The following is a 25,461-nucleotide window of genomic DNA, read 5'->3' as shown; positions in this document are numbered from 1 at the left end:
GCAGAAGCTGAAAAACAACAAGGCACCTGGTTTGGATGGCATTCATCCTGAAATGCTTAAATATGGAGGCAAAGACGTGGAATCAATCATCTATTCGCTATGCAACAAAATATGGATGGAGGAATAAGTGCCGGAAAAATGGACCCTTGGTATCATCAAGTTATCAAGGAAAGGTGATCTAAACAATTGTTCAAATTGGAGGGGAGTAAGGAAAAGTCACAGGAAAAGTATTACCAGCAGTCCTCCTGAACAGAATGAAAGGAAAGATGGATACCACTCTACGTGAACAACAATCTGGTTTTAGGCAAGGGAGATTGTGCACAGGCACTGTTTTCACCCTGAGATGGATTATTGAGAACACAATTTAATTCCAAGGCAGTCTTGCCATCAATTTTGTGGACTTTCAAAAGGCATTCAATAGTGTAAACAGAGGAAAAATATGTGGAAAATTGTGGAACAATATGGAATTCCAGCAAAATTAGTTAACATTATGAAGGTATTCTACGCCAACTCAAAATGTTGCATTAAAATGGAAAATGGTTTGAGTAAGCCATTCAGTATCAAGACAGGTATAAGGCAGGGCTGTGTCCTGTCTCCATTTTTGTTTATGCTAGTCGTTGACTATGGAATAAAACAATGCAACAGTGATACATACATCCTAAAATGGAACAGTTAAAGGCTATTTGATCTAGATTTTGCTGACGACATTGCTCTTATCAGTGAAGTTGCCAACAGACTACAAAAATGTACAAACAAAGTAAAAGTAATGGAGAAGATACAATGCAAAGAAATGTAAAGTCATGTTAAAGGGAATTATAGGGACAGAAATCAAAATTGAAGAAGAGAAACTGGAGAAGGTGAACAATTTTACATACCCTGGAAATACCATCTGCCAAGATGATAAAAGTTCTAAGGAAATAAGAAGAATTGGGAAGGCAGACGCTGCATTTGGAAGAACATAAGAATGGCCATACTGGTCAGACCAAAGGTCCATCAAGCCCAGTATCCTGTTCTCTGACAGTGGCCAATGGCAGGTGCCCCAAAGGGAATGAACAGATAGGGCATGGATCACTTGACGATAACCTGTCACCCAATCCCAGATTCTGGCAAACAGAGGTTAGGGACACCGTTCCTGCCCATCCTGGCTAATAGGTCCATCAATGGCTATCTTCCATGAATCTATCTAGCTCCCTTTTGAACCCTGTTTATAGTATTGGCCTTCACAACACCCTCTGGAAAGAAGTTCCAGAGGTTGACAGTGTGTTGCATGAAAAAATACTTTCTTGTGTTTGTTTTAAACCTGCTACCTATTAATTTCATGTGGTGGCCCCTTGTTCTTTGTATTATGAGAAGGAGTAAATAACACTTTCTTATTTACTTTCTCTATACTACTCAAACATCTGACAACTCAAAAACATCTCCCACAAGACAAAACTGAATGTGTACAAAGCAGTTATCGCCATCACAACATATAGCAGTGAGACATGGCAACTTACAAAGAAAGATATGCAAAAGCTGGATGCATTTCATCACAAATGTCTGAGAAGAATATTGGGAATAACATCTAGAGGAAGAGGAATGAAGAAGTCAGAAGAATTACTGGACAAGGCACTCTCTCACAAGTAATCTACAAAAGAAGACATCAGTGGCTGGGACGTGCTGAGAATGGAAAAAGAATGCTTACCAAATGCCACCCCTTGAATGGAAGCCAGAAAAGGCAAGAAAAAAGAGAGGAAGATCGCGAATAACATGGAAACTAACAGTTCTGAATGACATCAAGCACGTCAACATGAAATTGGAAGATTTGAAGAGAAGGGCAGTTGACAGGCAAAGATGGCAAATGTGGGTAGCCCAATATGCAGCAAAGCACGGGATGGACTAAGGTCTAAGGCAGTGGTCCCCAACCTTTCTGTGGGAATAGCACATTCCTATTCCCAGAAGACTGAGGTGGGCGCCAGACACCCGCTGCCGAAATGCTGCCGAGAAGTGGCAGAAGAAAGAAGCGTCGTCGCTGAGAAATGGCAACGCTTCTCGGTGGCATTTCGGCGGGCGGTTCTCCGGTGGCCTCGCTCCACAACGGCATTTCGGTGTCCTGTGGGCACACACATCTGTCCCAATGGGTGCCATTGCGCCCGTGGGCACCGCATTGGGGACTCCTGGTCTAAGGTCCGTACATACAACATGAATCGTTGTGCTGTATGTCTTTGGTGCTGAGTTCCCTGGTTTACCTCGTGCCTCACAATATTTACTTGTACATGATTAACTACCTTTTGACATTAAAGTACACCTTATATTTTCTATAAGGAATTTATTTTATGTGAAAACTTGGTTTGCTTTTAACAAATTTATCTAAATTTTAGGGGTGGTCTACACTAGAAAATTATTACTGTAAGCTAGGAGTTTACACTTATAATTATAATGGTTTTAAGTTCTGGTGTGGATGCAGTTATAATGGTATAAAGTTGCATTCTACTAGGATAGTTTATTCTGCTTTCCCAACCAGAAGAAGCTGTACCTGGTTTAATCAATTTCATACAGTGACAGCTGTACCTACATTAAAGGGAATTCTTGTCATTTTAACTTTAAAGCTTTGCTGCTTTAATTATCAGTATAGTATAGGCAAGCCCATAATTGTAAACTTGCGAGCTAAAAGTTCATGATACAGCTATCCTGTTACTTGGCGATTTTAACATGCAACTGCATTATTAATGTGAATAATTTGGAAGAAAAATATTCTTTGATCTTCATCCATGGGATGATCACTTTTAAAGTTCTTTTTGTCTTGAAAATTGTACTTGAGGATGTCCGATTAGGAACATAAATGAACTTTTTCAATTTAATATATTTTAGAGTAACTACTGAGAACAATGAACAAAACTAAATAATTTATTGTTGTTTTTGTTTTTTCTTTAGAAATGGAAGAACATAGTCTGCTGGATCGGGGATTGAAGGTTTATAATGGATTGTGGAATTATACATTGAAGAGCCAGCAGGCGGCATGCCTGAGTGACTAAAGAAAATGGGTGCTAATGCATCTAACTACCCTCATTCGTGTTCCCCAAGGGTAGGGGGAAATTCGCAGGCACAACAGACATTCATAGGTAACTTTCAATTCTCCTGCCATTTTTATAACGTTTACTGTATTGTATGTGCTTGTATTGGATTGCTTGCAGTATTGGTAGTGGAATGCAGAGCCTTTTATCATCTTCACCTGTTTGAATCCACTCAAGCTCAGTAGTGTGTGAAATTTGGTACTTTTTAATAACTAATTGGCCTATGTGCAAGATGAGTTGATGTTTCCAGTTCTTAATGGACAGATGTCTATGTGATTAAAAACCACCATCACAGTTGGCTCTCTGAACGATCTCAACCATACATGACAACTGTCCTTGCTTATAAGGGACAGATGGTACCTGTTAAACAGTACATGTACCATTTTTCTACTTTGTTTGCTCCAGAAAGCTCTGTGCATCATATTTTAATAGAATTAAAATGTTTCTATTTTTATTCCTACCTCCCCTCTCTCTCTTTCTCCTCTTCCCCCCGCTCCCCCCATGTCCTCTTTCCTGTTGACACTGTCTGCACAGAGATTGAATCACTTTCTCCCCCATAGAGATGATCACTCCAGTATATGGTTCAGGCACAACCTGGGAAACTTCATCCTCCTGTCCCTACTACATTTTTCTTTTGATAAACAGAGGCCTTTATTTTCCAGCAGCACTAAAATCACTTAAACAGAAATTTGTGTGTTTTAGGAGCTCTGAAACCAAAGATCTTTGGAGGTGTATGTGTGTTTCACAGTGGGAACCCCTAAACACAACCATAGTACAAAAAATTAAAACGCTGAGTGGTTTCACTGATGGCATCTTTTAAAAAAAAAAAAAAAAAACTTATTCAGAAATCTGGCAGCCTAAAGATTGTTCTTGTAATGGTATATAGCATAAATGTTCTTATGCTACCACTTATTTTCTTGGATTACCCCTTGTTGAGATTTAAAATCCTAAATTGTAATGTAAGCACATAGTTATGTAAGATGTAAAACTCCTTTTTTTGAGTGCTTTGACTTCTGATGTGGAATCAATAGTTAACCAATGATCGTGATGCAATGTTATTCCTATATTTAATCAGGTTTCAGAGTAGCAGCTGTTAGTCTGTATCCGCAAAAAGAACAGGAGTACCTGTGGCACCTTAGAGACTAACAAATTTATTAGAGCATAAGCTTTCGTGGGCATATATAATCTTCTTACTCTAGGATCCATTCTCTGCATCCGATTAAGTGGGCTGTAGCCCACGAAAGCTTATGCTCTAATAAATTTGTTAGTCTCTAAGGTGCCACAAGTACTCCTGTTCTATATTTAATCATCACTGAAAGTGCAGATATGTCCTAAGCAGAGAAGCATCTGCTATCTGCGAATACTTTTTGAATATGTATCTTTTAATCCGCCAGAAGTTACTGAAAATCTGAGTAGATGCAATCTTCATTACATATTGCTTATCTCCAAAGTAGACTCTCCATTTTGTGTGTATACTCACCTTAGGATGCCAAGAAAACTGTTGTAGTAAATATCACCTGAGTGCCTACAGAGTATGGGACATTACTTCCTGCAAGGCTTTAAAAATTTAAGTGTTTCACGTATATCCCTTTAATTTCTGATTAACTAGCAGTGGTAAACAAATTGAGCTATCTTCCTTTACAATCCCAAGCTAAAGTCTTTCCACTATTGCAAGAATGACAGTCACAAGATTGATATCTCTATCTACCTAAATGCTGCAACCCTCCCCCCAAACAGCTGACCCTGAAATCAGTCAACAAGCCAACCAGATCATACCCCAAGCAGTTTTACCCTGAAAAGGAGACATGCCAGAGACTCCATGGAGTTAACTAGGAACTTCGCTATTGCTATTAATTATATGTGGAAGATGTAGTAATGGGCTGCAATATAAAACCCTAAGATAGATACCAACGTTTGTTGTCACCTCTAAATTTCAGCGGCGCACAATTTATCCAGTGAGAATTGAGGTTGAGATTTTCAAAGAAGCCTAGGGAAATAGGGCATCAAATCTCAGTGAGAATCAATGGAAGTTAAGCACCCAGTCCTCTTATGGCTGCTTTGAAAATCCCAGCCTAAAACCCTACAATACCATGATTATATATGCTATATAAGAAGGATAAATAAGGATTATCAGGGCCTTTCTCCTAATATCTTTCCCTACCTTTTTTCCTCCCTCTTGTCTCCTTGCCTTTTTGTCGTCTTGAGTCTTATTTCTTCGTTCTTTTGGTTCCACGACAGAGGAAAACGGATATTTTGCTCAAACAGACTAAGACTGTTACTGAGCGTTTCAGCAGTTGATCAAATAACTAGTATTTATTCTTAGAAATCATCACTTTTCTAGACGGTGATTGTGTATGGAACTTGTTTTCTATTCATGAGATTTATTTACTTTCTAAAAATAGAACTGGATATATGAGAACAAGGTCATAAAGTGGTTTTGTATACACTAGCTTTTTACTTCTGGGGATTTAGGTTCAAATCATGTTATCTTAGACTCTATTTATTCCCCATTAAAACTTGATACCACCATCCTAGTATAGATATAGTCAGATAGCTACAAATTGAGAAAACTGATAAGCAAAGCAGTTGGAGTATTGTCATGGTGCCTGCCTTGTGTTGCTAGTCACTTTCTTCCAAGAACACTAAAGTCACTTGCAGCTCATAAAGAGAGAGTACATAAAATAGAAGGTACACCCTTTTTTTGCTGCTGTGAGAATACGTTTGTTCCACTAAAGATTTAAACATAACATATTCATCTTTGTTACTGCTTTGCTTTCAAAACTCAGAATAAGGCTTTCATACCATTTACTGTGGTGAGATGCCTGTTTAAGGTTTTATTTTTAAATATAGTTCTACAGTTCCATTCTGAAAAAGTATAGGCATGCGGAGGACTGGATAAATCCCATTATTATTCAGTGTCAGTTGGCCAATCAGTTTCTTAGGGCAGTTATCTCTTTTTTGAAATGTTTTTCTGCTCAAAGACCAGTATAAACTGAGGAGCATGAAGCTATTGTCATCTTAAAATTCACAGCACTTAACAACTCAGTGTCTCACAGGGGAAAAATAAATTCTTTAATTTTCTTTTCCCACTGTTGCACTAAGGAGAAAATCAAATCAGCATATGGAGACATTAATTGAAAATAGTGTTTTGCAGAGAGAAGCTGAGTTGCTAAATGCTGCTAGATTACAACAATGACCCATCTGTATCTTCAGGCTTTCTCATTTTTTCCCTCTGGCTCAAACCTGGGTGACATACAGTTATTAAAATAATAGTGTACTATTAGTCTCTCAGAATAGATAGGCGAATACATTATTGTGGGTAATACTGTAATAATAATTACAGTTAGGGTCTATACCTTGTACATGGTATCTAGTACATGCTAACTTGAACCATGTTTTGATTTCCAGTGGTGATTCAAAGGTGCAAGTGAAAGAGAAGAGGGGATGAGAGTTCTGCAGTCCTGGTCTGCATTTTTTTTTACTTTATTTTAGGTGCTTTTTGTAATCTTATATTATTTTGGAGCCTGCGGATCACAGAACTATCAAATGCGACTTAAGTACTTTTAATTTTTTTGCAAGTCTTTTGACATTTTGCATGTCCCTTTTTTGGAAAATGCACTTTAACATAGTGTATTTTATGGAATTATAATTTACATAGTGCCGCAAGTGTGGGTGGCACTTCATTGATAGAAAATAAGAGCAGAATCCTGCTCCAAGCTTTCTATCTAATATAAAGATCGCACAAATAAAGATGTTGCAATGGGGAGATCAGTGAACAATAAAACATAGGGAGAAAGGATGTTTGTTTTTGGAATTTTGAAGTAGGATATTTTGGCTTGCAATCATTTGAGTTGTCCTTAGCCTTTCATTTAAATAATCTTTAGATAATTTTACTGGTTACTCATACTGTAAACTGGATGCATTCCCTGGTCTGGTAGAATTTAAATGAAGCTGGGTACAGTGGGAGAGACACTTCCTTCATCCACAAAGTGTTGCAGAACCAGTAAAGCAAATCCCATAAAATGGAGGGCGAGTTTTTAACTGCTTTTGCATAACAGGTAAACCGGTAGAATTACATAGCCATTTGCATTGGTGACAGTGAGTCACAACAATTTACAGAAAAATTATTTGTTCCCACAGTCCACCAGGTTCTAAAAAGTGGTTTCAGCTGAGTTTGTGCTTTTCACAGTTCACGTGGCTTAATGTGAAATGCTACAATATTAGCTATATAAGTAACACTGTGTTTTCACAGGCTAATTTCATGGTAATGTTGTAACATGAGTATCACTCAATCCTACTTAAAATAATAAAGATCTCTTAGAGAAATGTACAATAAAGTATGTACGTTATAAAGTCTATAATAAAACTTTTAGTTTATATAGGGCACAGAGGCTTAGAGTTAGTTGAGAATAGAGGTGGAGTAGTGAATCTGCAGACTGAAAAAGATAGACCCACACTGTGTAATATCAATAGACATGTAAAATACTTTATTAAAAATTATATTTGAAAATACTATTCTAAATGAGCATAGTTACCGTAACCATTTTGGAATTTTTTTTGTAATTGCTAGATTATATCTGCTGCCTTTCTAAAGTAGACAAATGTATTTCCCCATGTAAGGTTTGTTTGGTTTAGGTGAAATCTTTTTCCCACCTGTCATATGGCAACTGGAAAAAATAAGACTTTCGTTGGTGTGTTTTTTGCCATGTTTGCAATAGTGTATTCAGAGATTGGAGTTTATAAGTAAAATGAGGCCAACACATGGGTTGCAACAAAATTTTAAAAATTTGTTAAATGAAATAAAAATATGCAAAAAGCATAGTTTGGTCATGCCTTTTTCAATAGATACAGTTTGGAAATGCAGTCAAAACATTTGTTTTAAATTAAAATGGTTTCTCACAATGTAGTGCGTTAGGGTGGGGTCAGGAAACCATATTGTATTTGTGAACTTTAGAATTAGATAATACAAATTTATTATCTACTCTGGAAAAGTGGATCTTTTGCCTCTGGTTAGCAAAACTGTGCTACAGGCTATTGCTCTGAGATGAATAAATGAACCTACAGTGATTCATTTGCAAATCTGACTAGTGCCTATTTAAAGAACTTGATGTAAAGAGAAGGGAAGATTATGTAAATTGTGATGACATTTACTAATCTTTATCTAACGAAAGATACCAGTGGTTCAGCATTAAATTTTTTCTTCAAATGTTTTTAATCCCATTAAATTTTCCTTTCATCTTCAGGAACGTCATCCTACTCTCATCAAGGTTATGGCTGTGAATCAAAACTGTATAGCCTTGACCATGGCCATGAGAAACCTCAAGACAAGAAAAAGAAAAGCTCTGGCCTTGCCACCCTCAAAAAGAAATTTATTAAGCGTCGGAAATCTAGCCGGTCTGCTGATCATGCCAAGCAGATGCGAGAGCTCCTCTCAGGCTGGGATGTTAGAGATGTCAATGCATTAGTAGAAGAGTATGAGGGAACTTCAGCCTTAAAGGAACTTTCTCTACAAGCGAGTTTGGCAAGACCAGATGCCAGGACACTACAGAAAGACATGGCTGATTTGTATGAGTACAAATACTGTACTGATGTAGACTTAATATTTCAAGAAACTTGCTTCCCTGTGCATCGTGCGATATTAGCAGCAAGGTGTCCATTTTTTAAGACACTGCTTTCTTCCTCTCCAGAATATGGAGCAGAGATAATAATGGATATCAACACAGCTGGCATAGACATGCCTATGTTTTCTGCTTTGTTACACTACCTTTATACAGGAGAGTTTGGAATGGAGGATTCGAGATTCCAAAATGTTGATATCCTTGTGCAGCTTAGTGAAGAATTTGGAACACCAAATTCCTTAGATGTTGATATGCGTGGGCTGTTTGATTATATGTGTTACTATGATGTGGTTCTTAGTTTTTCATCCAACTCTGAACTGGTAGAATCATTTGGTGGAAGTCCAAACTGTTTAGATGAAGAGCTCAGAGCTCACAAAGCTATTATTTCATCACGGTCACCATTTTTTCGACACCTACTGCAAAGGAGGATACGAACTGGTGAAGAAATCACAGACCGAACCCTGCGGACTCCAACTAGAATTATACTGGATGAATCTATCATACCAAAAAAATATGCCAAGGTCATTTTAAACTGTATGTATACAGATGTGGTGGACCTCTCAGTTTTGCACTGCAGCCCCTCAGTGGGGAGTCTAAGTGAAGTTCAGGCTCTTGTAGCAGGAAAACTAAACATGACTAGGGCTGAAGAAGCTATGGAGCTTTATCACATAGCACTGTTTTTGGAGTTTAACATGCTTGCACAAGGTATGTAATATTGTGTTCATTTTAGCTCCTCAGATTGAATACAAGGTTAAACTGCTTCTTCCTTTTAGTTTTTGGAAACGTTTTCCCAGTCACACTTGAGTTTTATTATGCCATTAGATACTAACTCTTATTTATCACATTTCATCAGTAGATTTCAAAACTCTTTACACAGTATGTGTCATTGTTCTCATTTTACATATGGAGAAACCAAGGCACCAAGGAAAACTTGAATGGCTTGCCCAAATGTCACCCAGTAGTGGCAGAGCTGAGAATAGAACCCATGTCTCCCAAGTCCCATCCAGTGCTCTAGCCACTAGGCCACACTGTCTCCATAACATAGCCACTTATTTTGGAAAGACCAAAAGCCAGGACACTACAGAAAGACATGGCTCATTTGTTCTGATCTACTTTTGAGTCAGGGTGTGCTAATATGAGTACATCTTTGAGAAATGGCACCTGAAAAACAGGGCCCTTTACTGTGTCTCAACTAGGACACCCCAAAAGTGGGGCACCTAAAATCACTGGTCACTTTTGTAAGTCTTGAATTAAATCTTGTTTAATATTTTCACTTCAAGGGAGGGAGCAAGGTCCAGTGGATGGAAAATATGAGCTGTGTTGGTACTGAGTTGCTGTGTGATCTTGCGCAGAGCACTTCATCTTTCTGTGGCTCTTAACTTACTCATCTGTAAATTGGGGATAATTTCATGTATTCCTTTATAAAATATTTAAACTCTGTGGGTGAAAAGCATGATATAAGAGATTAGATATTAAGTTTCACTTTTAGCATAGGCTTACTTGTTTAAATGAAATACATTTTTGCTTGTTTGAAAAAGAATGAAGGCAGATATCCATTTGTGGGTGTAAATGACATGAGACGGGAAAATTAGTGAGCTTTGTTAAGCCTCATCTTGAGACAGAAGAAATATTCCGAGTTTCATAATAGGATGTAAATTGTTAAAATGTATAAATTTGAATGATTGGCTATATAGATTATGCAAAATAGATTACATGATTTCTGCGTGTTACTGGGGAAGTTCAGAGCAAGGGAAGGCTTTAAATTCGTAAAGATACATTGATAATTGAAAGGATATTTAAACAATTTTTCAATTTTCAAAAAAGTTTTCAAATAAAAATTCAGAGGAGAGAAGTTGATGGCTAGTGCCTCTCAAGGTTAGATTAATGAGAAATATCACTGAATATAAAGAAGAAGAATGAAATAAAGCAAAATGTATGAAACACAAATGTTGGGCATTGTGGATAACAGGAATAAAAAGTGGTTTTAGCTGCAAACATTTTTCTGGGTTTTGAAAAAATCATTTAATCATTGACAAGTAGGACACTTCCAAGCAAATGGGGTGGTGGTTAGGGAGTAATCAATTAATGCATAATTTGGGCTTTCATTTTATGTTGTTGGTCCTTACATCTGTGAAGATAATGCAGACAGCTCCAATATACCTGCAGACTTCTGGTGAGGTCAGGTGTTGGCCCTTACTATCTGTTGTTGTTTGAATTTAAGGTGCTGCCATGTCATGCGTTCTGGGAGTTGTACCTTTGAAGTATCTGGTATTAGCCGCTGTCAGAGGCAGGATTCTAGACTAGTATTGCAATTTGTATGCTCTTATCTGGGACACCTTATAATGTTGCAATGAATTTGAACAGAAGATGCCGTATATGGCAGGTCAAGTATATAGGTAGCTTGGATCTGCTGGAGAATCACAGCATGGAGCAGCAACCGCAGTGCTTCTAATCTCCTGTCTGAGGGAGTAAAGATCATCTCTGTCCTTTCAGGCCACCATTGCTCAGACCTCCTCCTGAGTACCTTTTTTTTTTTTTCTCCTTTTCATGGAGGCCCTTTCCTACCCAGCTTGACATTGGACAGGCATTGTGTAGGTATAACTGAGGGTATAATTTGTCCTGTGGCATCTTTATTATTGACAATGATGCATAAAGTAGAGAACATAGCATGACATTCAGAACTCAGTTTGTCTTCAGTGTTGACAGTTGTAGAGAAAAAAAACATAATTTTACTTGTAAACTGGCAGATTTGTAATGGAATATATTGAGACTATCTAGTGACATACAGTACTGTTATGCCATTTTTTAAACAGTCACTTTTCAAAGTAGATCTGCACTTCAGATATTTCCTAACTGTAACAAGAAACTTGGATAGCTTAGAAAACTTACAGAATATAGATTATTTAACGGACACTGCCAGAATCTTTCTAGTCTGCAATGTGGGTATTAAAGAATAGATGAAATTACTGGAGGAAGATCATCTCTTATATGGGCGACTGTAAGAGTGATATTGAACTGTGGAAGACAGAAATGTGGGATGTTGACTTGTTTAAGTAGTTTGTGCCCTTTCCTAGAGGACTATATCAGGAAAACATTTTGTAGGTAATAGTATTGAAGGCTGTGAAACAGTTCTTGATGCTGACATAAGAACTACTGAAACATGAAGGATGCATGTTTCTTGAAGAATGCTACTGCAGAGTTTTCTTTCCTGTAATATTACTAGAAATGTGTCTGAACCATGAAAAGTAGAATGAACTGGACTGTAATGAAACACTTTTCTGTAACCTCTACAGTCGAGGAATGTGAAATGTGTGTTTGGCAATAAGAAATATCATTGCTTCTACTCTGAAGGTGTCAGAGTACATGGAAAACCACCTGTATAATCTCCTGGCTTGTCAGTTTAGCAACTACATCAGAAAGTTGATTAGTCCATTGCTCTTGTATAAGAATTTTGTCAGTGTCCAAATGAGAATCTCTATGATGATAAGAAGGAAGGTACCAGAGCAATATATGTCCATCTTGCAAGCAAAGCAAAATGATGATGATGATGAAATTGGGAACTAAAGAGGTATGTTCCAAGTCATGATGAGAGAGCTTTAGTGCCACCATCCCTTGAGGTCTCCTTGGGTTTCAAAATTTTGATAGTGGAATTTTCAGATCAATAATTGTTTGTGTATTGCTGTTTTATATTGCAGTTATGGATTAACTTGACAAATAACATAAAACATATTTTAAGGAAATGAAACTGCAGGTTTTAGTTCATAAGTAAAATGTGACAAAATATACAACTGTAGCTAATCAAAGTAGTAGGTATTAGTTTATTTGTAAGCAGTAACATTTGTTACAATCTAAAAACTGGAGTATTTGGCATATGAATTTAAAGCAAATAGTGAAAATATGTTCTTCGAGTGCTTGCTCATGTCAGTTCCATTCTAGGGTGTGTGCGCCCATGTGTACAGTTGTTTCTGTAGAGCCAGCTGTGGTGCTCTCTGGAGTGGCACTCTCATGCGGCGATATATCAGGCACCACCAGCCCTATGCCCTCTCAGTTCCTTCTGACCGGCCTTGACAGTTGGTTGGAGTGCCTGGTCTTGCTTAGCAAGAGCATTAGCAACTCTTCACTGTTCAGATTGTTCTCCTTTGTTATTTAGTCAGTGATTAGTTAGCTGTTAAGTGTTTTAGTAGTAGTTTAGTAATTAGAGTCCCAGCTGGACTTTGTCCTGGAGCGGGGCATGTCCCGCTCCCCTGGCTTTAAGCCATGTTCCAAGTGCAGCCGGCCAATGCCCATCAGTGACTCTCACAACAGTTGTCTGAAGTGCCTGGGAAAGTCTCATCGAAATGACAGGTGCTGGATCTGCAAAACTTTTCATCCCCGAACTGAAAAAGAGCAGGACATTTTGATTTACGGCCCCCCTCATGGAGGCTGCTCTGTGCCCAGCATCGGAACCCTCTCACTCGGATTCCACGCTTACTACCTCAGTGTTGGCGTGCAGTGCACTGCCAGCACCAGGTTCCACCCAGCACTGTTAGCCCTCGCCAGTATTGAAGAAGTGGTCTGTCATCTGGTCTGCAGGCACCACGAAAGGGAAGTTCAGGCAAAGGACCTGAGCTAGGCCTCATGCCTGCAACGGAGGCTTTCATGGGTACCAGTTGGTGGGTACCAGCCAGGGACCCATTTCCGACTCCAGGGAGTGGTAGGGGATCCCAGCAGGGCCATCTGTGCTTGAGGTGGGCCCGGTGGCCAGAAGAACAGTTAGACCGACTGGCACAACAGACACCTGGCCGCATGGCGGATTCCACCAAGACACCAGCTCAGACGACCAAGCCTATGATGGGACTGCCCCTAAAGGCAGTGGAATGCCCCCGGACTGTAGGTGGTGTTCCCCTTCACCATGGCCAAGGACCCCAGTACTGCAACCCCGGTCTCTGGCCAGGAGGCCCAGATCTCTGAAGCCACGGTCTCTGCTAGCAAGACACGGGACTCCGGAATTGCGATGTCGATCCCCGTATTCTCTGTATCAATGGTCCTCCCGCCAGAAATTGCCAAAGCGCTGGTCGCCATCGCCTCTCATGTCACCTAGGCGTTGGTCTCCTCAGATGCAAGACCATTCCTGGTCATGGCACCAGTTGCCGGTACCGTTCTGCAGGCAGGAACTGGCCCTCACTTTCCCTGTACTGATTGTCGACAAGAGTCAATCAACAGTCTCAGGCTTCCACAGCCCTGCCCTGGTCTCCAGAAGGACAGTGGTCTGGGTTGGATGAACTGTTTAGCCCTTCCCCTGTACGGGACGAATCATCTCCCAGCTGGGAGCCTGCCAAGGTGCCTGTGGTACCAGTATGGGGCATTAGCCCGCCCAGTGGCAATACTGGAACCGTACTCCCACAGTTCCTCCCCAGGTGTCATCGGACAAGTTACCTCTGGCACAGCCAGCATCGGAGCAAGAGGCCCAATCTGAAGCAGTAATCCCGAGGTGGTGCAGTCATCCTCCTCATCCATGGATGAGCCGGTGGTGGGGCCCTCACAAACTGGTAGCCCACCAAGCACCAAGCCCTCCTTAAAAAGGTGGCAGCCAACCTGAACTTGGAGGTCAAGGAGCCCAAGGACCTCTTCAGTGTCATTCCTGCCTTTGCTCCAGCCTGGGTCACGTGGCCCGTTCTCCCAGGGGTCCTGAAGATCACCAAGTTGGTGTGGCAGACCCTCTCTTCCATTTTGCCCATATCCAAGAAGGCGGAAAAGAAGTACTGTGTTCCCACCAAGGGGTTTGAATACCTATACACCACTCTCTTGTGGGGTCCCTGGTTGTGTCTTCCGCCAATGAAAGGGCAAGGCAAGTGGCACCCCAAAAATAAAGATTCCAAGAGACTAGACGTATTTGGAAGAAAGTTGTTTTTGGGGTTTTTTTGGGGGTTTTTTTTGCTCTGTCTCTCACAGCAAGCCTCCAATTTAGGGTCTCTAACCATCAGGCCCTATTTGGCAGGTACAATTTCAACCTGTGGGACTCCATCGGCAAGTTCAAAGAGAGCCTCCCACAGGATCTGGTGCAGGAGTTCACCACTCTCATAGATGAGAGCAAGGCGGTAGCCAAGGGTGTCCTCCAGATGCCCTGGGATGCCACAGACTCTGCATCCAGGGTGTTCACCTATGTAATAGCCATGAGGCATAGCTCCTGGTTACAGACCTATGGGCTGTCCCAGGAGATGCAATCCAGCCTCCAGGACCTCCCATTCAAGGGAACGGGGCTCTTCTCTGAGCTAACTGATGCTAGGCTCCATGACCTTAAAGACTCCCAGGCCACCCTCCACTCCTTAGGCCTTAATATTCCTCAGTGGGCCAGAAAGCTATTCCGCCCCCTCCACCATTGTTGAGGTCTTGGCGTACCCCTGGATCTGGCTCCTACAAAAAGGACAAAGACTGTTTTTAAGTGACACCACCTGCCGTCATCTCATCCACCTGTTCAGCCTGGTTCTTCCAGGGACCAAGGCACCCAGAAGCAGTCGTTTTGAGGGTGTGCCCGAGGATGATGCCCCAGTCACTGTATCGGATCCGCTCTCCGTCTTCCTCAACCGCCCCAGTCCTTTCTGGTCAACCTGGTCCCATATCACCTTGGACCGCTGGGTGCTTGACACAGTTTTGTCGGGTTATACTCTGCAGTTTGTAGCTGACCAATCCTTCCATTCCCCTTCCCCATCCCTCTCCAGGGATCCTTCTTACAAGCAACAACTTGTTCAGGAGGTTGAAAACCTCATGAGCCTAGGGGCAGTGGAAGAAGTTCCACAAGAAATGGAAGGAAGAGGGTTTTACTCCTGTTGCTTCCTCATTCCGAAGGCAAAAGGGGGCCTAAGATCTATCCTATACCTGTGCCACCTCAACAAGTCTCTCAAGTTGAAGTTTCATATGGTCTCCCTGGCCTCCGTCATTCCCTCCTGAGATCCAGGAGACTGATAATCTGCCCTAGACCTAAGGACGCGTACTTCCATATTTCCATATTCCCGGGGTACGAGCGTTTCCTCAGTTTCCTGTTGGGCCAGCGCCACTTCCAGTTCACAGTGATGTCTTTGGTGTCTCGTCGGCCTGGAGAGTGTTCACAAAGTGTTTAGCGCCAGCGGCCGCTTACCTGCAACATCGGGGAGTCAAGGTCCACCTGTACCTTGAGGACTGGTTGATAAGGGGCCAGTCCTCGGATCAGGCGGAGGCATCTCAGTCTGATATGTTCCACCTGCTGCTCCCTGGGCCTGATAATAAACTACCCTGACTCCAGTGCAACCTATAGAATTCATTGGGGCAGTACTCGAGTCTTGAGGAGGAAGGCTCTGGCTCAGTCCCAAGCCATAGTGGACCTCATCTTGTCTCTGTGCCCAACCATTCACCACCTCCCACATGTGTGTGAGACTGTTGGGTCACATGGCAGCGTGCACTTACGTGGTCAGGCATGCGTGCCTCCGCCTCAGGCCCCTACAAGCATGGCTGGTGTCGGTCTATGTGCCCAACCAGCACAGTACGGATCGGGGTGCCGGACAGCGTACTGTCGTCCCTTACCTGATGGCAAGATTCCGCGTCAGTGCTGGAGGGCAGTCCCTTTCGCAGCCCCAATCTCATTGGTGACTCTTGTCTCTGACGCTTCACACAGGTGGGCTCCCCAACCCAGGTCCGATCTCAGTACTCAAGGCCATTTGTCCAGTCACGATCAGTCCCTGAACGTCAATGTCAGGGAGGTCAGGGCCTCTCATGCAAGGCAGTTCGGGTCCTCACAGAAAACACAGCCACCGTCTTCTGTATCAGCAAGCAGAGGGGAGTCAGGTCGTCTACCCTATATCAGGAAGTGCTCTGGCTCTGGGATTTCTGGCTGCAGCATGACACCCATCTTGTGGCCACTCACCTCCCAGGGGCTAGGAACACTTGGGTGGACCACCTCAGCAGAACATTGTCATTTCACCACGAATGGTGCCTTCACCCAGAGGTGGTCAGTTCTATCTTCCACAGGTGGAGAACTCCCCAGGTGGACCTATCCATATCCAGGCAGAACAGGAATGCCACGTCTTCTGCTCATTCCAGGGCAGGGAAAGGGGATCTCTGTCAGACGCCTTCCTGCTCTCGTGGTTGGGGGCTCTGATCTACACCTTCCCTCCGGTGCTGCTGCTGCCTAGGGTCCTCATGAAAATCAAGCAGGACAGGGCGAAGGTCATCCTCATAGTGCCGGCATGGCCGTGCCAACACTGCTGGACCTCTTGGTGACGACCCAGTTCCGGACGCCACTCGGGACGGACCTGTGGTTCCAGAACCTTGGCAGTCTCCTGCACTGGAACTTGGCAGCGCTTCATCTGACGGCTTGGCTGCTACGTGGCTAAACACGCAAGAATGACAGTGCTCATCCAACGTCCAGCAAGTCCTGTTGGGGAGTAGAAAGCCTTCTACCAGGCCCACCTACTTGGCCAAATGGAAGCGTTTCCCCTGCTGATGGTGGATAAGGGAGTTTGTCCTGAGCGAGCCGCATTGCAGGTCATTCTAGACTACCTCCTACACCTCAAGCTTCAGGGCTTGTCGCTTTCATCTCTAGTGCCTATCCAGGACATCTGTAGGGCGGCCACCTGGTCATTGGTCCATAGCTTCACGTCCCACTATGCGCTTACCCAGCAGGCCTGGGACAATGCTGGCTTTGGTAGAGCAGTACAGCAAGCTGCCAAGCGGTGAATTCCGAGCCCACCTCCACAGATATTTCTTGTGAATCACCTAGAATGGAATGGACATAAGCAACACATCTCGAAGAACAAGTTATGAAAGATAGGTAATCATTTTTTTATCATTTTTCATGTCTACTTCTAAGTGTAGAACCTCTCAAAACTCAACAGTTTTTGTGTGTGTACACACACTACATACTGGCAAAATGATTAGCTCTCAAGAATATTAATGAGGGAACTAGAAGCTGAAAATAAAGCACTTAAACACTGAACGATTGTGCTATTTTCTTTTATAAATAAATCAGAAGTCTGATTCCCAACAAATGAAAGTGAGGAATTTAAAGATGCTCAGTAAACATCACAAATGTATAAATTATACTCCTGGGGGAATTCTGCGCCACTGTGTATGAACAGAATTTATGTCCACAGCAGATTTCTTTGTTTCCCCACAGAAAACTGACTTTCTGATGGGGAAAGCAAAGGGATGCCGCAAAAGTGGTCATGCACTGCTCCCCAGCAGCTCGGGTGCATTGTTTTGGGCGTACAGAGCAGCCAGCAGAGAGAGAAATCACTGGGGGGAGGCAGCCAGTGGCTCCTACCCTATACGAGGCTCAGCTGCTAGTTCTGGCTGGGCTGGGGAGGATGGGACTTCCTCTTCCCCTGTAAGGAGTGGCCAGGGCTGGGTCAGTCACCCCCAGAAACCTCTCCAGTTGCAGGAAGCTCTACCCCCACCCCACGCACTTCCTGCCCCATCACTCCTCAGCTGGCGGGAGGAGGGGTCACTGTACAGGGAGCTGCTCTCCCATCTGCCCAGCCCCTGTGCATCTGGACCCACCTCATACCCAAATAGTGCTGCCAAGCCCCACACCCTAACAAGCCTCACCCTCTGCATCTGGAGGTCCCCACCTCCCTGCATCAGGACCGCACCCTTGCAAACAGATCGCCCATCCCCCCTGCACTCGAACTCCCACCTGAACAAGCCCTACCCCACCTGGACCACCCTGACTAGCCCCCTTCATCCAGGACCCCACCCCACTGAGCCCCACCAAGCCAACATCCCTTTGCTGAGCCCTCCACACCTAGACTCCCACTGCTGAACCCCAACCTCCTTCACCTGGACGCCCCTGTTTATCCAGTTTCCCTCACCCCCGCTTCCCTCACCAAGCTGCCCGCACCTGGATAGCCCCACACAGAACCCTATCATCTCGCACCCAGATCTCCTCACACTAAGCCCCTCCACACCTGGATGCTGCTGGGCTGAGCCTGCCTGCCTACATCTAGTGTGCTTGGCAGGAAGGGACAGAGCCCCGAGGTGTTTCTGCGGCAGGTCTGGCCTTTGCACTGTGTCAGGATCAGGTGCAGTCTCACCACTGAATGAGTGTCCTGAGGGATGGGGGAGGGGCTGCATGGTGATCTCCCACCTCTGTGCAGTTAGTGGCCTGTGCTCTCCACTGCCATGCTGGAGCCTCCACATTTATTTATTGACAAATAAAATTTGCTGAATTTTTAATTTTTTTGGCACAGAACTCCCTCAGGAGTAAAATCAGCTTTTAAATTGATAAACTGTCATATTTGGACATGAAACTGAGTGCAAAAGGACATTGAGAGAGAATTATTGATAGTGAGCATAGAGAAATGATTCTATTAGGTGTTTCTATGACACAACTGAAGAACAACTAAAATTTGACTCACTACCTACATTTTGTTTTACTTCTGCTAACTTTTTTTTTTAACTGAAACATTTTTGGCTCAGCGTGTTTTAAACTGTTTCAACTAAAGATGATAGAATTTCAACTTTAATTATATTTTTATTCTATTTTCATGAAGATAATTTTAAATTATTGGGTTTAATTTAAGTATTCCTTATTGGGGCACAGTCATCTTGAAAACTTTTCTGTTTCATAATAATTTAAAAGTAAATTATGTGCTTTACCCTATTCCTAAAGACCTATGCCAATTTCTGAAGACTTACAAAAATATTTTTCTGTTTTCAAATTTTTTCTTGCAATGGAAAAAACAGTATAGAGGGGAGATGGACTATAAACAGGGGAAAAGTGAATGCAAAGTGCTATCCAATGTAAATTTTTAGGCTGGAAAGTGGAAACATGTTTTCTCAACTTCAGTTACAGTAATCCTAGGTATTAACTTGTCCCAATGCTAAGTTTAAAAGTCCAGTGCTATTTTAAGACGTTTCCCAGTAACTGGATATCTTTGAACTTCGTAGAAATTTTGTGTTTGCTACTTGTAGCTTCAGGTTAGTGGATTGTATCAAAATTTAGTGGGGGGTTTTTTTTGGTGCCCCAAATTGTGATATCCCCATCACTGGAGGTTAGATAAACACTGTGAGGGATGGCTTGGGTATACTTGATCCTTTCTCAGTGTAGGGGACCAGACTGGATGATCTCCTGTGGTTCTTTCCTTCCCTGCATTTCTGTGGTACTCAGAAATTCATATTTCCCATTTATCAATGTTTTGATACCAAGATTTGTGGGAAAAGGTATAATCTCGGTTAAATGGAAAAGTAATGCATTTTATTAATCAAGAAAAAAAGATGGGTGTGTTTAGATTATCAAATCCTTTAGCACAGTGCAGATTTTTTTTTTTAAGGGTAACCACAATAGTAAGTTTCAGAGTAACAGCCGTGTTAGTCTGTATTCGCAAAAAGAAAAGGAGTACTTGTGGCACCTTAGAGACTAACCAATTTATTAGAGCATAAGCTTTTGTGAGCTACAGCTCACTTCATCAGATGCATATCGTGGAAACTGCAGCAGACTTTATATATACAGAGAGAATATGAACCAATACCTCCTCCCACCCCACTGTCCTGCTGGTAATAGCTTATCTAAAGTGATCATCAGGTGGGCCATTTCCAGCACAAATCCAGGTTTTCTCACCCTCCACCCCCCCCACACAAATTCACTCTCCTGCTGGTGATAGCCCATCCAAAGTGACAACTCTTTACACAATGTGCATGACAATCAAGTTGGGCTATTTCCTGCACAAATCCAGGTTTTCTCACATCCCCCCCACCCCCATACACACACAAACTCACTCTCCTGCTGGTAATAGCTCATCCAAACTGACCACTCTTCAAGTTTAAATCCAAGTTAAACCAGAACATCTGTGGGGGGGGGGGGGGGGTAGGAAAAAACAAGAGGAAACAGGCTACCCTGCATAATGACTTAGCCACTCCAAGTCTCTATTTAAGCCTAAATTAATAGTATCCAATTTGCAAATGAATTCCAATTCAGCAGTTTCTCGCTGGAGTCTGGATTTGAAGTTTTTTTGTTTTAAGATAGCGACCTTCATGTCTGTGATTGCGTGACCAGAGAGATTGAAGTGTTCTCCGACTGGTTTATGAATGTTATAATTCTTGACATCTGATTTGTGTCCATTTATTCTTTTACGTAGAGACTGTCCAGTTTGACCAATGTACATGGCAGAGGGGCATTGCTGGCACATGATGGCATATATCACATTGGTGGATGTGCAGGTATACGAGCCTCTGATAGTGTGGCTGATGTTATTAGGCCCTGTGATGGTGTCCCCTGAATAGATATGTGGGCACAATTGGCAACGGGCTTTGTTGCAAGGATAAGTTCCTGGGTTAGTGGTTCTGTTGTGTGGTATGTGGTTGTTGGTGAGTATTTGCTTCAGGTTGCGGGGCTGTCTGTAGGCAAGGACTGGCCTTTCTCCCAAGATTTGTGAGAGTGTTGGGTCATCCTTTAGGATAGGTTGTAGATCCTTAATAATGCGTTGGAGGGGTTTTAGTTGGGGGCTGAAGGTGACGGCTAGTGGCGTTCTGTTATTTTCTTTGTTAGGCCTGTCCTGTAGTAGGTAACTTCTGGGAACTCTTCTGGCTCTATCAATCTGTTTCTTTACTTCTGCAGGTGGGTATTGTAGTTGTAAGAAAGCTTGACAGAGATCTTGTAGGTGTTTGTCTCTGTCTGAGGGGTTGGAGCAAATGCGGTTGTATCGCAGAGCTTGGCTGTAGACGATGGATCGTGTGGTGTGGTCAGGGTGAAAGCTGGAGGCATGCAGGTAGGAATAGCGGTCAGTAGGTTTCCGGTATAGGGTGGTGTTTATGTGACCATTGTTTATTAGCACTGTAGTGTCCAGGAAGTGGATCTCTTGTGTGGACTGGACCAGGCTGAGGTTGGTGGTGGGATGGAAATTGTTGAAATCATGGTGGAATTCCTCAAGGGCTTCTTTTCCATGGGTCCAGATGATGAAGATGTCATCAATATAGCGCAAGTAGAGTAGGGGCTTTAGGGGACGAGAGCTGAGGAAGCGTTGTTCTAAATCAGCCATAAAAATGTTGGCATACTGTGGGGCCATTCGGGTACCCATAGCAGTGCCGCTGATCTGAAGGTATACATTGTCCCCAAATGTGAAGTAGTTATGGGTAAGGACAAAGTCACAAAGTTCAGCCACCAGGTTAGCCGTGACATTATCAGGGATAGTGTTCTTGACGGCTTGTAGTCCATCTTTGTGTGGAATGTTGGTGTAGAGGGCTTCTACATCCATAGTGGCCAGGATGGTGTTATCAGGAAGATCACCGATGGATTGAAGTTTCCTCAAGAAGTCAGTGGTGTCTTGAAGGTAGCTGGGAGTGCTGGTAGCGTAGGGCCTGAGGAGGGAGTCTACATAGCCAGACAATCCTGCTGTCAGGGTGCCAATGCCTGAGATGGGGCGCCCAGGATTTCCAGGTTTATGGATCTTGGGTAGTAGATAGAATATCCCAGGTCGGGGTTCCAGGGGTGTGTCTGTGCGGATTTGATCTTGTGCTTTTTCAGGAAGTTTCTTGAGCAAATGCTTTAGTTGCTTTTGGTAACTCTCAGTGGGATCAGAGGGTAATGGCTTGTAGAAACTCGTGTTGGAGAGCTGCCGAGCAGCCTCTTGTTCATATTCCGACCTATTCATGATGACAACAGCACCTCCTTTGTCAGCCTTTTTGATTATGATGTCAGAGTTGTTTCTGAGGCTGTGGATGGCATTGCGTTCCGCATTGTTTGTGTGTGTATGGGGGTGGGGGGGATGTGAGAGAACCTGGATTTGTGCAGGAAATAGCCCAACTTGATTGTCATGCACATTGTGTAAAGAGTTGTCACTTTGGATGGGCTATCACCAGCAGGAGAGTGAATTTGTGTGGGGGGGTGGAGGGTGAGAAAACCTGGATTTGTGCTGGAAATGGCCCACCTGATGATCACTTTAGATAAGCTATTACCAGCAGGACAGTGGGGTGGGAGGAGGTATTGGTTCATATTCTCTCTGTATATATAAAGTCTGCTGCAGTTTCCACGATATGCATCTGATGAAGTGAGCTGTAGCTCACGAAAGCTTATGCTCTAATAAATTGGTTAGTCTCTAAGGTGCCACAAGTACTCCTTTTCTTTTCACAATAGTAAGTGGTTCTTCCAATGATCACTGTATAAGATGAAGAAGGGAGACGGGTAATATTTTAGCCTCACATAATTAGTTCTCATAAATCTCCAGTAGTGTACTATTCTCTGCTTCCATATCTAGTATATTTGAAGCTGTGACCAAGAATACTAAGTTTAAAAGATTTAAAGTATGAGAGGTGCACCTAAGATGCATGGAATAGAGTTCCAGAGATGTTCAGTGATTTCTCACCAAGCAGTCTGATTATGGAATAAATAGTATCTTTGGAATCATTTGAAAGTCAGTGGAAATTTGAAGTCCTGGAGAGTGAAGCTTTTTCAGGGTTGTTTTTTTTTTAAGAAAAACAACCCCCCTAAAAAACTCTTGGAAATCTATTTATATATTAAAAGAAGCTGTTAATAAACTAGACTAGTGAAATGGTCAAGAAATGCCAGCATTAAAGTTGTGTGCACACAACCCTAATTCTTCCTCTTCGAGGATATGTATTTCAGTACAGTTTTTAATTACATGATCAGATAGTTTTGTAAATACAATATAATATCTTACACACTTTCCCCATCATCTAAGATAACTTGAAACATCTTGTACTATATGCTACTCTCTATGCTAAAGGGTCAATAATTCACTTTATGAAAAGAACACAGTAAAAGCTATTTCAGATTGAGTCAAATTCTGCATTCATTTCATCCACTGACCTTCAGTGAGTTGTAGGATCCTAAGTAATTTTTGAAAATGAGACTTAGGCTCCTAGGACACCTTTCTTCCTAGTGAGGACATGTTCTTTACTCAACTGGATCTCAGTTTAGTTAACTAAATTTAGCTAAGTTCTGATGAAGACAACAAAGTTTGTACTTTTCACACAATTAAAATCCTAGGGTCCAGGTCCAGGTAAACGCTTGGTGGCTCCTTAGTGTTTATCTCAACTTGTTAACTAGTGTGAAAATTACAAACTGCCTTATCTCACTAGGATTTTACTCATGCTAGTTAACTCAAGTTAACTAACTTGAGTAAAGAACATATCTTTTTTTCCTCATGAAGAGAGCCTTTGGCATTTTTGTAAACTTTAGCCTAAGTCAGCAATACTGAACAATATTAATATAGTGTAGGCACATGAAGAATGAAAAAAATGTAATAACTTGCTACAGAAATAGTATATGGTCATGTAATAAATTAAGACTGTTGGGGGAAAAAAAAGGTAATACTGTATATTGCGATTTTAATACCGGTATTTCCTGGCCTCTTTGTGCTTAATGGTGCATTCTTAATGTTCCATTAATTATTTCATTTTCCTATGGAATAAATATGTACGGTAAGTGTAAAATAATTATGCCTGATTCCGATTTACAGACTCAAACTTCAAACATAGTAGAACCATAGTTTACTCAGTAACATCTTAAATTTACAACGGAGGCTACCCGGAACTTGCAAAATAGCCTTCCAGACTGCTGTTCCTTTTTTTCATTTTGACTGACTTTCTGTGGGTATCTGTAAGATTCAGAACAATAGTTATTCTAGTTAGCACACTAAATGTGTGACTGTATACCTATCAAGGAAAAGTATAACTAATTATATGTATGCAATGACACAAGTAACAGGATTCATTTTAATCAAAGCAAAACTCCACCTATTGTACTGTATGTGATGGTATAACTCTTATTCCACACCAGTGTTCTTTTTGATACCACACGACCCCTCTGGAAAGCAGCAGCAGATGTTCAGGGCCTTTCAGATTGGCTTTCCAGTTGACAAGGAATACGTGACATGGAGATAGAGTATATTCTAAGTGTAATTTATTTTCTTTATACGCACCTGTCCTGGAGTAGAGGTGGTCGAACAACATTCAGGCTGTCCCTTCTCTCAAGAATCTCAGCCTGAGACTGGTGTTCTTCTCTCTTTGGAACTTATAACAATTGAGATACATGTTTTGACATTTGAGTAAGCTGACCCAATCTTAAGTGTTGCAGTGGTACAGCATATTTCTCTGAATCAGGAGCACAACTCCCACAAAGGCTTTTAACCGTTCTATTGCTCCTCATTTAATGTACATCACTGTGCTGGAACAGTTGGTAGCTGCCCCTCCTCTTCCCCTTCCTTTGAGCTTTCTTCTGCCAGCATTTACTAGAATCACTGGCTTACTTTTTGCCACTGAGGTTCCCATTTTTTACTTTTTTGTTTGTTTGTCCAAAACATTCAGCAAGTGAACAGGAATCTGTCTGCTTTTAGAGCCTATGTCTCAAAGCGACAGCTTATCTAACTAATAAGAATGTAATTAATTGAACTAGAATCCTTTTTATCCTGCATATTAGATACAGATTTCTGCGTGTAGGACTTATGGGCAATCACCTTCCACCTTTTTCACTAATACTGACTTCTCTGCTGGGCTGCTCTATGGAAGGATTCTAGCTATGTAGCAAATTCCACTCACTCCTGAAGTGCGTTTGGTCTCCTTTTGCTGACTTTGATTTGCAAGTTTATATCCATCTTTGCGTCAAGAAATTGGTCTATTGCCAGTGTATCCTGGATGTCTTCACAGGTATCTGGATATGCTAGATAAAACAGTCTCCTCAGATCCTCTACTAGTTTAGTTGTGGTCTTTACTTTTGCTCTTTTCCTGTGCCTTAGCTGAACCCTTTCTAGCTCTGATTGCTGGCTCCAAACTGTATATCAGGAGCTTTTACAGTCTGGATAGCTGTCTTTTCTGAGGATAAGTTA

The 25,461-nt window shown here is 42.1% G+C and overlaps 1 protein-coding gene across 14 annotated transcripts in view; it reads left to right on the top strand.

Annotated features, from left to right (window-relative positions):
* The window catches only part of BTBD7 (BTB domain containing 7), a 114,627-nt gene that overhangs the window by 30,118 nt on the left and 59,048 nt on the right, over positions 1-25,461 (top strand). For 13 of the 14 annotated variants that reach the window (XM_073349493.1, XM_073349495.1, XM_073349494.1 and 10 more), the window contains 2 exons: positions 2,914-3,101; positions 8,297-9,376. In XM_073349493.1, coding sequence (XP_073205594.1) covers positions 3,020-3,101; positions 8,297-9,376 — 1,162 coding nt within the window. In that variant the 5' untranslated portion in view covers positions 2,914-3,019. The remainder of the gene's footprint in view (positions 1-2,913; positions 3,102-8,296; positions 9,377-25,461) is intronic. The other variant, XM_073349497.1, reaches the window with a different exon arrangement.

The sequence above is a fragment of the Lepidochelys kempii genome, chromosome 6 (genome assembly GCF_965140265.1).
Source record: "Lepidochelys kempii isolate rLepKem1 chromosome 6, rLepKem1.hap2, whole genome shotgun sequence".
Taxonomy (NCBI): domain Eukaryota; kingdom Metazoa; phylum Chordata; order Testudines; family Cheloniidae; genus Lepidochelys; species Lepidochelys kempii.
The sequence above is the reverse complement of the archived record's forward strand: the minus strand, read 5'-3'. Positions and strand labels throughout refer to the sequence as shown.